Below are 14,276 nucleotides of genomic sequence, written 5' to 3'. Positions count from 1 at the left end.
GGTCAAGCTGAATTGACAGACAAATCTGCACTCAAGACAACCGCAGTGGCTTTCCTCAGCCTCCGCGGGTGACGCACCTTCTTCCTCCGCCTCTTCTAGTAGTTTCCTTCCCTCTGTTAGCTCTGGGCTCCCCTGTACTCCCGAGGTTTCCGCATATGAAAGGCGGGGTTTTGGAGCAGGAGGTGGGGAGTCGCCAGTCTTAGGCTGGGAAAAGGAGCCTCTAGATTACTGTGTGAAAGGAGGCTCCGGTCTTGGAGAGAACCCAGGAGACCCTGGAACGAGAGTGAGGTGTCTGGAGCCTGGAATAAGAGAGGGGTCTTGTAGACCAAGGGGAGTCCCTCAGCCAGCCAGGAGAGGATAGGGACTCCTACAGTGGGAATCGCGAACAGAACTTCTTTGGTTCCCGGGGCGGGACTCAGAAAGAAAGGGGCGAGGGTTCCTGAAAACCTCTTTAGCTTCACAGACTACAACTTGGCTAAGCCGCAGGAGGCGGAGCCTCGGGGTAAGGCGGGGCCTCTAGGGGGCGGAGCCGGGGCGGAACGTAGGGGTACGGGGTGGAGCGTGAGGGCTTGTGTGCACATCCCTCTTCCTCCGGGCCCCGAGTGTCCCCGTGACGAGGCTGCACCGAGCAGCCGCGGGCCGGGCCCATCCCGCCGCAGCAGTCCCAGGGCGCAGTAGAGGTGAGGCGGGTGGGAGCCGGCAGCGCACTGAGAGCCCCAGAACGCCGTCAGGTGAGGCGGGCGAGGTGAGGGGCAGGGGGCTGTACTGGGCGTGCGCTGGGGGCGTGTTTGAGTATCTGGGGGTGGCCGGGTTAAGGGAGCGGGTCTGAGGGCTGGCGACTGTGGCTGTTAGCGCGTAGGCGCGTCCCTGCCGTAGCAGGTCTTGGATTTGCTGCGCACGTCTGGGCACTGCCGGCGGTGCTAGGGGTGTGAGGTACTGACTGCGTGCGCGCGCGTATTTGTGAGGGGCCGCCTGGTGTATCTGCGTATGCGCTGGGCTGTCATTGTGCCCTTTCCTAGCACGGGGTGCGGGCCTGCCTCTGCGCAGTTCCTCCAACGTTGGGGTTATTAAGTAGGCAGCCTGAGGGCGACCTGGCTCTGCTGCAGGGGGTGCCCGACTGGGGAGCGCCGCCCCCACAGGCCTCCCGAGACCGAAGCGGCCTGAGGACCGCAGACAGACACCTGAGGGAGGGAGGGCTCTGGAGGCCTGCCTGCCTGCAGTGCCAGGCCAAGATGGGGAGACTGAGGCAGGTGGGTGGTGAGAGAAGGGCAGACAGAGGAATGCAGGTGGATAGAAGTAGGGAGCGAAGAGGCAGAAAAGGATGTGCTGGGAGGGCAGAGAGTCATTGAGAACAGACAGACTGACAGAGGCCTAGCCCTGCAAAAAAAGGCAATAAAATTAGAGTGAACACATAGACCCAAGAACCCGACAGAGTGGGTAACTGAGCATAAGCCAGGAATTAAGTCTGAGTCTAGAGGTAAGGTAAGTTCTGCCCCTCCGCCAAGAACATTCCAACCAAAGTTGGTATATTGCTCTAACCAAATACTCCAACTCTGACTTTGCCATTTCTTTCTTGATCCTGTCTCACCAGCCCCCCTCCGTGGTATCCCAGTAACCTCACCATTTAGGGGAAGCAGAAGTAGTTATAATAACAAGTATTGAAGGGCCAATCTTGCCTTAGGCTAAGGGTCCTTACCTCTAGCCAGAGCTTGAGAGGAGTTGGGGTGGGAAGTTTCAAAGTTCTTTTCTCTTCTTCCACTCTGCTCAGCATGGTGCTGGAAGGAAACCCTGAAGTGGGATCCCCCCGAACCTCAGACCTCCAGCACCCGGGGGACAAGGGCTCGTGCATCCTCTCTTCTCCTGGTGAAGAAGCACTGCCAGGCGAGGAACCCATCAAGTATGGTGAACTCATCGTTCTGGGGTGAGCCTCCTAGTCCAGGAGTGATGTGCATGGGTTACTACCCCCTCGGGTCAGCCGAGACAACTGTGCACCCGCTGCTCTTCCCAGATGAAGAACGAAGTTGATCAAACCCATTTCTGTTGTTTTGTTTTGGAGACAGGATTTCTCTGGCCTGGAACTTGATCAGTAGACCAGGCTAGCCCTGAGCTCAGAGATCCACCTGCCTCTGCCTCCCGAACACTGAGGTTAAAGGCGTGCGCCACAACCAGCAGCCTCAGACGATTCTTACACCTGCTCACCACAGTTTGCAGTCAGCCGAGAAAAAGAATAGCAGAAAAAAAGTCTGTATAACACCTACTGTATATAAGTGTGGGGAAAAGAATTCTGATTCTGCACAAAACTGCTTGGTCTCAATTCTACTTCGGCAAGTTGCCAAACTTTCCCATGCCTCTGTGTCACATCTTGAAGACAGGGTTGGTACTGACCTCCCAAAGGTCACCTGCAGGAAGGAAAGGAGAAAGAGATTTCTGTAAAGTACGTAGACTGGTACCCAGCTCATCCCAAGTGTCTGGGAGGCAGGCGGTGCCACACCTTTCTGTGGATACTATTTCATTCCAATCCTCACAAAGATGCTGTGATGAAGGACATGAGGTAATCGAGGCCCAGAGAGGGACAGTGACTGACCCAAGGGCACACAGCTGGTAAATGGGAAGGCTGGGGTTTGAACCCAGATCTTCCCAACCGTAGATCTAGCACACTAGCACTAAACTGCAGCTCACCCTCGTGTTGCAGATAGGAAGTGGAGGTTCCTAGAGAGAAATTGATGAGACTTGATAGTTGGACGGGCCCTGTCTCTTTCTGGTCTTTGCCTGCCGGGATGCCTGCATCTCCCATGAAACTCTTTCCTCAGATGGGACAGAGCCGTCTCCCTGTCCCAATCGGCTGTCGGCTCATGATGAAGATTAACAGTACATCACAATGGCTGGTGTTTGGTGACTTGTATGCAACACCTTACCTTTTATTTTCTTTCTTTCTTTTTTTTTTTTGGTTCTTTTTTTCGGAGCTGGGGACCGAACCCAGGGCCTTGCGCTTCCTAGGTAAGCGCTCTACCACTGAGCTAAATCCCCAGCCCCACCTTTTATTTTCAAATACCCATAATAACTAACTCATATCAAGACCTTGCTGTAACCGTGGCAAACTCTGTCAGGCATTTTAAAGCACTCTCTCTTGTTCAGTTCTCAAAATCAACATTCCAAGTGGGTCCTGACAATGAGTTCCATTTTATAGAGGTTGTGTGACAGTGGAAGAGTGGGTGTGTGCTAGGCTCCTGAGAGGCCTCAGTCTGCATCCTGGCCTGTCTCCCCTAGACTTGCTGCTGCCAGTGTGTGCATGAGAAGTGCTCAGAGGGTAAAAGAGATGTTCCTCACAGAGGAGCTTATATCTGAGGAGCAGCTGCTTCATGTCCTGACAGAAGGAAGGACTGTATTTCTCTCTGGGTTCCAGGCAGCTCTCTGTCCTGAGAAGAGCAGGAAACCCTCACTGTGTATCAGAGCTACTAGGGAACACATGGAAATCACACATGGTCCGGTATAGTGCACATGCTTGTAATCCCAGCATTCAGGAGGGAGCAACTGTGTTGCCTAAGACCTTGTCCCGAAAATCAACAAAAAGACGAGAGATGGAGTGAGGGAGAGAGAAAAGAGAAAAGAGAAAAGAACATAGGAGATATAGAAAGACCCTCACCTCAAAAGGCAGAATCGGATGGATCTAGAGACTACGGATTTAACAAACTCACCAGGAAATTCTAATTGGTCTTGTGTTTGGCATCCTATTTTCTCCCTGTGTGAGACAGGGTCTCACATAGCCCAGGCTGGCTTCCATCATTCTCCCTGTGTAGCTGGGGATGACCTTGAGTTCCTCCTTCCTCCCAAGTGCTGGGATAACAGGCGTGGACCAGCAGACTGCGCACATGTGGTGCTGGGATTTGAACTCAGGGCATCGTTCATGCTAGGCAAGCACTCTATTCTCTGAGCTACATCCCCAGCCCTGTAGTTGGCAACTGCTATGTCCTTCTCCAAATTTTTCTGTGGCTTTCCGCTACTTAGAGAAAAGCATTCTTAGCCTGTTACTCATTCCACCCGAGTGTAAATCCTAGTCTCACTGATCCCTGCCAGTCTCAGGGCCTTGGCTCAGTACCTGATAGCTTTCAGGACTTTGGCAAATCTAGGTGAGTGTGACTACAGTCCACACACAATCCGGCCTTTTTCGTTGCTATTATTTTTGCTTCTTAGCTTGAGACAACTCATTTTCCCTTCCTGGGCCTTGACTTGTCTAATTTATAAGATAGGAAGAAAGACACTTGCCTGGCAGGACATTGTGCAGACTCCATTAGGTAATTAAAAACATGAAGGACCGGGCACAGAGGCAGCCATCTACCGCAGCCATCAAGACAATGGCTCACCTCATCCTTGCTTCTCATAGCCATTCCCCCTGAATAAAAGCTGGGAAGGAAGGTTGAAAATTAGACAAGGTGGAGACAATGGAAGGAGTGGTGTTAGAAGCTGCCTTCTTGCTCATTTATGGGCATCGTATGTTGAAAGATCCTTTGCTGCAGTTGAAGTCTTTACAGTTCTTCAAGGCCTGATGTAGGTGTTTCCTCTCCTGGAATTTTGATCCTGGGATTCTCTCCCCTCCCCCGACTGGGCTTGAGTGTATTGACTTGTGCCTGGGTCATGGCAGGTGGTACCTGGGTTCCTTGAGAAACTGAGTCCTTTCCTCCGCTGAGCATGGCTGTGGTGCATCAGCTCTACCAGAGACGTGCAGGGAACTTGGCTCACTGAAGTAGGGACCCTCACCTCCCACCCCTCAATTCAGCCATTTGGTATTCTGGGCTTCTCTAGCTTTAGATGGTTCTATCCCTTGTTCATCAAGGTGGGGTCTGCCCCAGGTTGGCAGTTTCCTTCAGGTCTCCTAAGGGCTCTCACTCTCTCCTCCTTTCTCTCCTCCTACCATCTCCCCACCACCACATCCACAGCTACAATGGGTGTCTGTCAAGTGGGGACAAGGGCCGCCGCCGAAGCCGCCTGGCACTGAGCCGCCGGCCACATGCCAACGGAGTGAAGCCAGATGTCATGCACCACATCTCCACACCACTCGTCTCCAAGGCAAGCCACTCATCCCAGTGACCGAATGCCATCCCGTCCTATGCCCAGGCCTAGGTCTTCAGTCTTCCTGGACCCACCTGCCAGGGCCTTTGTGGAGAAGGGCAGCCCACTGTGTCATTACTCACTCCCTCCCAATTGTGGTGATGGGTCTGGGAGATGATGGCTCAGTAGGGTAAGAAGGCTTGCTGTGCAAGCATGAGGATTTGAGTTTGGATCCCTGGCACTCATAAATTAAAGGCACATATGCCTATAACCCCAGGACTGTTGAGGGCAAAGACAGGGATAGCTGGGGCTTGCTGGCCCTCATCCTAACCCAAAACCACAAGCTCAAGGTTCAGTGAGAGACATAAATCAGAGTGATAGCGGACACCCAATGGCCTTTGTGGACACACCCATGGACAAACATTCTCTGCAGTATGCCCAACCCTTGACAGCCTTTCAGATGTTTCCTTGGCTGCCATACCCATTCGTTGGTTAGAAATTTTACTTACTGAAAATTTTTAAAATTTATTTTTATGTGTATGGTTTTGCCTGCATGAATGTCTATGCACTGTCAGCATGCAGTACCTGTGGAGGCCAGAAGAGGGTATGGGCCTGGAGATGCAGACCCTTGTAAGCTGCCATATGGGTGTTAGGTATCAAACCAGGGACTACTGCAAGAGCAGCCAGTGATCCGAATCACTGAGCCATCTCTCTAGCGCCTATCAGCATTATTTTAGAGGTAACTGAGGTTGCAAGAGTGGAATGTGATGTTCACACAATGTGTTAGTCAGGGTTCTCTAGAGAAATAGAACTATAGAATGCATGTCTGTCTGTCTGTCTGTCTGTCTGTCTGTGTCTGTCTATGGGGAATTTATTAGAATAGCTTACAGGCTGTAGTCCTGCTAATCCAACAGTGGCTGCCAATGGAAGGTCTGAGGATCCTGTAGTTGCTCAGTGTATAAGGATGGATGTCTCAGCTGGTCTTCATCTGAATCCTGAACAGTGGGCTGTCGTGCCAGTGATGGAATGGACTTGCTCGGGAGAGGGAGAGCAAGCTGGCAAAGAGAGGACTTCCTTTCTTTGTCCTGTATGTATAGGCAGCCAGCAGAAGGTGTGGCCCAGATTAAAGGTGGATCTCCCCTCTCCATAAGATCTTGATTAAAGGCTTGTCTTCTCACCCCAAATACCCAGATTAGAAGTAGGTCTCACCACTTCAGATGATTGAATTAAGCAAAAACCCCTCCCAGGCATGCCCAGTCATCGGGTTTTAGTCCATTCTGGATACAGCCAAGCTGGCAGCTAAGAACAGCCCTTACACACAATACCACGGAAAAACCTTTGGCTTTGGAGAGTTGGTGTGGAAGTTAAGTCTCTGCTCTTTGCAGCCGTGTGATTGAGGGCCAGTTCTTCTCTCTGACTTGTAATTTCCAATGGTGAAAATGGAACCATAGGCACATTTTTTTTTGAGGTAACTGGGAGATTAAACAAGAGAACCAGCTAAGAGCTCCTTCTATACAAGTCTCCTGTGTACAGGATGAAGCCACCCCTTTCTGGGAGTGGCTATTGGGCCTGGAGTTGGCCTCTGGCTCAGAAGTTTACACCTCTCTTGTACCCTGGAAAGTGACTGCCTTCTCTCCTCCAGGCCCTGAGTAACCGAGGCCAGCATAGCATCTCATACACACTGTCCCGGAGCCACTCCGTCATAGTGGAGTACACACATGACAGCGACAAAGACATGTTCCAGGTATGTCCAGCCTTCCAGCTTCTGCTGTGCAGGAGTTTGGGATCAGGCCACAGGCCCACAGGGCCTGGGAAAAATGTTTCTGAGCACTCACTGGAGTGGATTGTCCTTCAGATGGGAAAGCAGGATGGCTTAGACTGGGTTGCTGACGTTGCAGTCAATAGCGAGACAGCAGCCCTCAGACTCAAGACTCCTAGAGGGTAGGAGGCTATACAGCTATGAAGTTCCCAGGACAGGGCTAAGCCTCATCGTGCCTAGGTTTAGGGGCTAGCTCTGTACACTTACCATGGGTGTTATTGGGCAAGAGTCATTTAACATCTCTGAGTCTTGTTGTCCTCATCTGTAAAACGAGGCCCATAGTAGCCTCCCCCCTCATGACAGGAATGATTGAGGTTTGTACATAAATTGCTTAGCTTGGGCCTAGAGAGCTAGGTTAGAGGTTAAGAGCACTTCTTGCTCTTGCAAAGGACTCAGGTTCAGTTCTCAGCACCCACGTCTGCTGTCTTACAGCTGCCTGTCACTCAGTCCAGGGGGGCCCATGCCCTCTGGCCTGCACGGGTGCTTGCACACATGTGCTACAGTGAATTCACTCAGAAACACATACATAAGCAAACACAATAAGCAGAGTGTGTCAGCTTATACCTTTAATACTAGCACTTGGGAGGTAGACATAAGTGGACTTGAGGCTAGCCTGCTCTACCTAGCAAGTGCCAAGCCAGTGCAGGCTACACAGTGAAGCCCTGCTTGACAAAAGCAACAACAACAAGAGCTGGGTGGCGGTGCATGCCTTTAATCCTAGGACCTGGGAGGTAGAGGCAGGCGGATGTCTGAGTTTGGGGCCAGCCTGGTAGGCAGAGTGAGTTCCAGGGTAGCCAGGAATACATATAGGGAAACCCAGTCTCAAAAAGAAAAAAAATCTTAAAAGCTTATCCGGTGATACCTTCTTACTAAAACTTAATTCACTGCTAATGTTTCAGGTGTCACTTTTAATTGGTCTGTCAACAGTAGAGGAGCAACTGAGTCGGGTATTTCTCAGAGCCGTGGGGCCACAGAGCAGAAATTGGTTCATACCACAGTTGGTCAGACGTAAGGAACCTGCAGGCCAGCCCACAGGGCCTAGCCTCTGGAGCGTTGTGGTTGCAGTGTGCACTGTTCTCTTTGGGACTGGCATTTCAGGTTTTGGTGGCTGCTGAGACACTGGGTGAGAAAACTGTGAAATTTGTCTGCACATGTGTTCTGGCCCTCCTTCCTTATAGATTGGCCGCTCTACTGAAAACATGATTGACTTCGTGGTAACGGACACATCTCCTGGCGGAGGGACTACGGAGGGCCCTTCTGCCCAGAGTACCATCTCTCGCTATGCCTGCCGAATCCTCTGTGACCGCCGGCCACCCTATACTGCCCGCATTTATGCTGCTGGTTTTGATGCCTCTAGCAACATCTTTCTTGGAGTGAGTGATTGCCCAAGCGTGGCTAGAGAGAGCTGAGGGGAGGGAGGCTGGGGAGATGCTGTGTCCTGGAGTGATGGGGCAGTACATAGCCATCCTTTGTGTCGCTCCTCTCGTAAGGCTTAGCAGCCCATTTCTTGAACAAGCAAAGGGAAGAACAAAGAGGCCAAGTGGTGCCCAAGACCTGAAATCCTCCCTGGGAAACCCCAGACCTCAAAGGTGGGGGGACACCATCTCTGGCATGCAGCCTTTTGGGAACTCTTGGAGTTGTGAGCTTATCCTTCCTGTGGTCCTAGGAGCGGGCAGCCAAGTGGAGGACTCCTGACGGTCTGATGGATGGCTTGACAACCAATGGGGTCCTGGTGATGCACCCAGCGGGTGGCTTCTCTGAGGACTCTGCCCCGGGTGTCTGGAGGGAAATTTCCGTTTGCGGGAATGTGTACGAACTTCGGGATAGCCGATCAGCTCAGCAGCGGGGGAAGCTGGTAGGTGACTTCCTCCGTCTCTCCCCTCCCTTCCCAGGCCCCCATCAGCAGTTCTTTGCCTTTCCATGCTGGGAGACGGGTCTATAGCACTTCTCCCCAAGGGAGTCCCACTAGGTTCTGCTTGGCGAGCCCCAGGCTTAGACAGTTCCTGACACTTGTCACTTGCCACACAGACAGGACCCGAGCAAGGTCACTAGGTATACTTTTATACAGCTGGGGATCCAGCAGGTGATATGAAATGCAGCCATGCACATGCGCTGTGTGGAACCAAATGGCTTCGAGGCTGCCAGCAGCTTAGAAAATCACACCCTCTTCCAAGGATGACACTTGGCCTGTGCATGAACAGTTTATAGTCCAGAGTGTTGGCAGCTCCTAGGGTGTCTGTCGCATATAAGGAGGGTGTTGTTATTCTCTCCCAGCAGGAGTAAAAGGGCCTTTGGAGTGGTTCTTACACTGCTCCTGGAAGTGCTCCTTTGGTGCTTCTTGGAGCACTGATGTTGAGAGCTGGGAGTAAATTCTAGGAAAAAAAAATAGGGCCGTATAGCTATATTCCTTGACTGGACCACAGAACTCTCCCCAGGCGTCAGCACATGAGAGGGTTATGAGTTCTCGGCCAGCCTGAGCACACAGCAAGAGCCTGTCTCAAAATCAAATCAGGGGCTAGAGAGACGGCTCAGTGCTAAGAGCACTAGCCATTCTTCCAGAAGACCCAGGTTTAGTTCCCAGCACCCACATGGCAGCTTACAGCTATGCATAACTCTAGATCTAGGGGATCCAACACCCTTTTCTGGCCTCCATGGGCACCAGGCACACATGTAACACACAGGCATACGTGCAGGCAAAACACCCATAAAGTTAAAAACTAAAGAAACAAAACAAACCATGCACATGAATGTAACACAGACATGTGCTCGTTATGTGCCTGCTGTATACCAGACATTGTTATGTGCCCACTGTATTCCAGACATCGTCCATGTTTTTTTCAGTTGACTTATTTAATCTTTACAAGGCCCACTTGAGATATGAAATTCACTTTGAGGTCCAGGAGACCAAGATACAGAAGTTACATTATTTTCTTGGTAACACTAAGTCAGTGACTGGCAAGATCAGGATTCAGACGGAGGCTCTCTGGCTCTAGAGATCTTGCTGTGATCCACGACCTGGGGGGCAGCCAGTTTGGGCTCAGTACCTGTATCCCCCCTGGGAGGTTATTTGTTTTCTTTGTCATATTCTACTTCTGCCATTTTGGGAGAGCTCTGGAAAACGTTTCAGAAAAACCTTGCTTTGGGCCAGACCTCCTGATTTGACCTGTGGAGATAGCAAAGCCCGGGTCCTGCTGAGATAAAGGGCTGTATGTATTTGGGGGCATCTGTCTTCCTTGGTTCAGCTGGCCTGCTGGCCTAGGGTGTTCTCTTAAGGGAATGTCACTGGTCAGATAGGTGGCTTCTCTGGGGTGAGGCTGCCTGAAGGCAGGGCCAGAGAGCTCTTGGGCTAAGGCCTTCTGCTGCCTTCGGCAGGTGGAAAACGAATCCAACGTCCTGCAAGATGGTTCGCTCATCGACCTGTGTGGGGCCACACTGTTGTGGCGCACTCCGGCAGGGTTGCTGAGGGCACCCACCCTGAAACAACTGGAGGCCCAGCGACAGGAGGCCAACGCAGCACGGCCCCAGTGTCCTGTGGGCCTCAGCACCTTGGCCTTCCCCAGTCCAGCCCGTGGCCGCACAGCACCCGACAAGCAGCAACCCTGGGTCTACGTCCGTTGTGGTCACGTCCATGGCTATCATGGCTGGGGCTGCCGGAGGGAGCGAGGCCCCCAGGAGCGCGAGTGTCCTCTCTGCCGCCTTGTGGGACCCTATGTGCCCCTGTGGCTCGGCCAGGAGGCCGGTCTCTGCCTGGACCCTGGGCCACCCAGCCACGCTTTTGCGCCCTGTGGCCACGTCTGTTCTGAGAAGACTGCCCGCTATTGGGCCCAGACACCACTGCCGCATGGCACCCATGCTTTCCATGCGGCCTGCCCCTTTTGTGGGGCTTGGCTCACTGGAGAGCTTGGCTGTGTCCGCCTAATTTTCCAGGGGCCACTGGACTAGGCTATCCAGGGTCCTTGATGCCATGCCCGCCTGCCCACCCAGGTCCCCCACCTCCTGCTGTTCGGAGGGAGCTCTGCCTGCTGGCAATAACCACACCAGTTGGATGCATTGGATGGGCTGTGGTCCTCCCCTCAACTCTAAGAGGGTCCCTGAGATCTCTATCCCAGTCATACTGATAGGGACTTTAGCACCAGCTCTGCCCCAGGCTTTTGGAGGGTACCCCACGCCCCTGTCCTCCCTGGGGTACCCTACATCATGCCACGTACACTGTGCCCCTGGGGGAATGAAGAGGCCATGGCCCCTGACTTCCAGCTTAGACCGTTGTGCCCTGAACCTGCCAGTCCCGTTACAGCTATCCCTCCCTGCTGCTGCTGCCGTGGGTTACTCTATAAACCTTGCTGCTCGGCTGCCCTTAAAGATACACGTGTCCCGAATGCATGCAATACCTCCAGCCCCCAGCGAGTAAGTAACAAGCAGACAGGCAGGCTGCCATCAGCATTTGCTGACTTCCAGTACAGGCAGGATAGTGACAAGTGGGGGACACATGGGCAGTCAGGTTCTCTACCTAGTGCAGTTCACAGCCTAGCGAGGGGTGTACAGCTTCATGTTTACTTGGATCAGGGAATTCTAGGGCTAGAGAACAGCTCTTTCTGGGTTTGGGAAAGTAAGAGGCTTTATGGAGGGGTAAAACAGGAGTTCAGCCTCCATGGTGGCTTGGAACCTTCCAGGCCCACGAGGTAAGAGCTCAGTACCCTCTTGGCACAGGTTCAGGGTAAAGAAGCGAGGGTGGAGGAACAGTTCAAGGGGGCATGGGGTGTGGCTACGCCTGGTGGTGAATTCAGATCCTCATTTATGGACAGTTGGGGTCACGGTCGGGGGAGGGTTCCACAGCACCGCCTCTGATACAAGGGCTACCATTGCTGAGTGTCACTGTGTGCCCACCCCGTCCTAACTAGTTACAGCGGCATTCGCTAGGTACCAGGGCTCTGCTTCTCCAAGATCTGTCATTCAATCCTCACAGTGATCCAAGAAGGGAGATGTCCCGACTTGGGTTCTTAGAGAGAGAATTATAATCTAGCTGGAAGCTGTTATCAGAAGCCAGGACTGCCCCTGTCAGATCACACTAAGGTTAGGTAAGACTGAGGCAAGGCAGGTTAGAGTCCATCTCATGGAAAAGCTGAAGAACAGATAGGTAGATACGCACTTGCTCAGTGCCTGGTGCCACAAGAGGCCCGGCAGTGAGCAAGGGCCTCTAGTTGGATGTCAGAGGAGGGACTGTAGGATGATGTCATTCTGCAGGTGTAGGCAGCAAGGGACCCATGGGATTATTGCCAGAAGCTGATTACCACATCCTGCTGACCATCTGTACATGCTGAGGTTGTTCTGAGAACTCGGACGGCCTAAAACCAGAGCCACGTCTTGAATGGCAGACACTGTAGAGACAGGATGGAGTTTGAAGGGCAACCAGGGTGAGGGTACTAACACAGAAGGGCAGGGAGAAGGCTTCACAACCAATATGCTGGTCAGCAGAAAAAGAAGGGATCAGGGTTGTAGGCTGGGGCCTGGTGGGCCTTGGTGACTATGGGAATCAAATGTCAGTGCTGAACTCCTCCCTGTTCCTCCTGTGTGAGTCAGGACTTTCTTTGAGCCAAGGGGCGAGCTGGGGTTTTCCCTTGACCATACAAGGAAAAATGAACCAGGAAAACAAGGAGGTAGCTCTGAGTGTAGGACCAATGTTGACCTCAGAGCAAGACAGACACCACAGCCTTAGGGGACAGAGATTCCACAGGAACATGCCCAAGGCCACACAGCTGCTGGTTGAGACCATAAAGACCAGGTGTGCTGTCGACAGGACGGAAGGCAGTCATCATGGGGTAGTGTGAGCATCATGCAGTGACAGTGGGAAGCGTGACAGAGGAGGATGCCAGAGTGTGCTGGGAACATTTCAACCCTACCCCCAAACACAAGAAATGGAGCTCTGCCCAGTTCTTGCTAATGATCCTGTTGGGGTTCGGGCAGGGAACACATTCTGATCTCATCTCTGGTGTTGAATCTCAGACTCTGGGAGAAAGGACAAACAAACGACACTTGACTGGGCTCTGGGAAGAACTCAGGCTGGTGGTGGAAGCCTGCCCTTGGGGCTTTCGATTCCAGGATTGTTCAATGGAATCTCTAAAGCCACGCATGGGGGCGTGTGCTTGTAATCCCAGCGTTGGTAGGCTAAGGAAGGAGGATTGTGTGTTCAGGGATAGCCTGGGCTACATGGCAAGACCCTGTCTTAAACAAACAAAAACAAAAGGTCTTTTCACTACCAGATGGATGTAAACATACAGAAAAGCCATGACCCATTAAAAGAGAATGTGCTCTGTGTGTGTGTGTGTGTGTGTGTGTGTGTGTGTGTGTGTGTGTGTGTGTGAGAGAGAGAGAGAGAGAGAGAGAGAGAGAGAGAGAATGAGAGAATGAATGTGTTTGTGTTGGTGCAGGAGTTGGAAACTGTTTAGTGGAAGGTCTTAGAAAATCAAAGGTCCTCTCACCTGTGCAATTGCTACAACAGTGATATGCTATCTCAGGGTTTTTGCAAGAATTAAATGAGATTCTATATGGCAAGCTGCTGGTGAAGGACTTCATTTAATGTGCACTCCTATTGAGATTATAAAATGGCATCGTGCAGCTTGGTTGGGGGTCTTGGGTATTGGGATCCTTCACTTGCTTGAACCAGCCCTTGGCAGAGCTAGCCCAAGGATAGCTCTACTCCTCCTGCCTGGGTATTTCAACTTGATCTGAGTCAGACAAGTTTCTACCTAGTCTAAAAACAATGAGAACAGGCAAAAGTAAAGAAGAGGACTTTCCTTGGGTTACATTTTTACAGAATTCCCCCTTATAATGAGACTCACCAATCAGAACCAACAGCTACTAGCACTGTGGTGACAAGCGTGGCCTTAAGCACCTTTGTGAATGAGAAACTGGTGTCTGTGTTGGGACACTGGTTGCATTGGGCCCTCTCTATAAACAGGCATGGTAAGGAAGGTGTGTTGGATTTCAGTCCCAAGACACTACCTCCTACACAACCCTAGGGGGCAGCGCTACCTCTTGATGGTTGCCCATCCCTTGGAGTAGACCCATTTATTAGTCCTGGAGTAAAGCTGATGGTGTTTTAGACTAAGAGAGGTGACCCATCTAAAGTCACACAGCTGGTAGGAGACAGACATCTGATTTAACCATGGACGACCTAAGTCAGGTCTCAGTCTAACCCAAGCTCTTTGCAGTGCTTAGCATGTCAGTCAACAGGTACTTGCAAGAGCCACAGGTCACCCAGACAGATACCTCCCTGACTACCAAGAGTGGACAACATGTTTGTCTGCATCCTGGGCTGCCCCGGAGTCACTGAAGACTGCTTTTCTATTCTAGCTGGCAGATGACCTCACTAAGAAAATACCAACTACTAGCTGGCCTCGACTCCTGCGTGTGT

At 52.0% G+C, this 14,276-nt stretch overlaps 1 protein-coding gene across 3 annotated transcripts; it reads left to right on the top strand.

Annotated features, from left to right (window-relative positions):
- The first annotated feature begins 549 nt into the window (after window positions 1–549).
- Window positions 550–13,414, top strand: Peli3 (pellino E3 ubiquitin protein ligase family member 3). 3 transcript variants are annotated; one of them, NM_001127542.1, is made up of 7 exons: window positions 591–731; window positions 1,769–1,921; window positions 4,935–5,064; window positions 6,689–6,790; window positions 8,044–8,238; window positions 8,532–8,720; window positions 10,238–11,220. In NM_001127542.1, exons 2-7 carry the CDS (start codon window positions 1,770–1,772, stop codon window positions 10,805–10,807), a joined length of 1,338 nt encoding a protein of 445 aa, NP_001121014.1. In that variant the 5' UTR covers window positions 591–731; window position 1,769; the 3' UTR covers window positions 10,808–11,220. The 3 variants fall into 3 exon arrangements, with proteins under 3 accessions (XP_038935371.1, NP_001121014.1, XP_038935381.1); XM_039079443.2 differs by lacking the exon at window positions 1,769–1,921 and having other exon boundaries at window positions 550–731; window positions 10,238–13,414; XM_039079453.1 differs by lacking the exons at window positions 591–731; window positions 4,935–5,064 and having other exon boundaries at window positions 1,788–1,921; window positions 10,238–13,414.
- The last annotated feature ends 862 nt before the right edge of the window (window positions 13,415–14,276 follow it).

The sequence above is a fragment of the Rattus norvegicus genome, chromosome 1, assembly GCF_036323735.1.
Source record: "Rattus norvegicus strain BN/NHsdMcwi chromosome 1, GRCr8, whole genome shotgun sequence".
Lineage (NCBI taxonomy): Eukaryota > Metazoa > Chordata > Mammalia > Rodentia > Muridae > Rattus > Rattus norvegicus.
This window is presented reverse-complemented; position numbering and strand designations above follow the sequence as displayed.

What these genes read in the sequence shown, in the direction of transcription:
- Peli3 (NM_001127542.1), top strand. Translation starts at nt 1,770, where the DNA reads ATGGTGCTGGAAGGAAACCCTGAAGTGGGATCCCCCCGAACCTCAGAC. An exon ending in CTAGCAACATCTTTCTTGGA is followed by an intron (nt 8,239 to 8,531) that starts GTGAGTGATTGC and finishes CTGTGGTCCTAG; the next exon opens with GAGCGGGCAGCCAAGTGGAG. An exon ending in CTCAGCAGCGGGGGAAGCTG is followed by an intron (nt 8,721 to 10,237) that starts GTAGGTGACTTC and finishes TGCCTTCGGCAG; the next exon opens with GTGGAAAACGAATCCAACGT.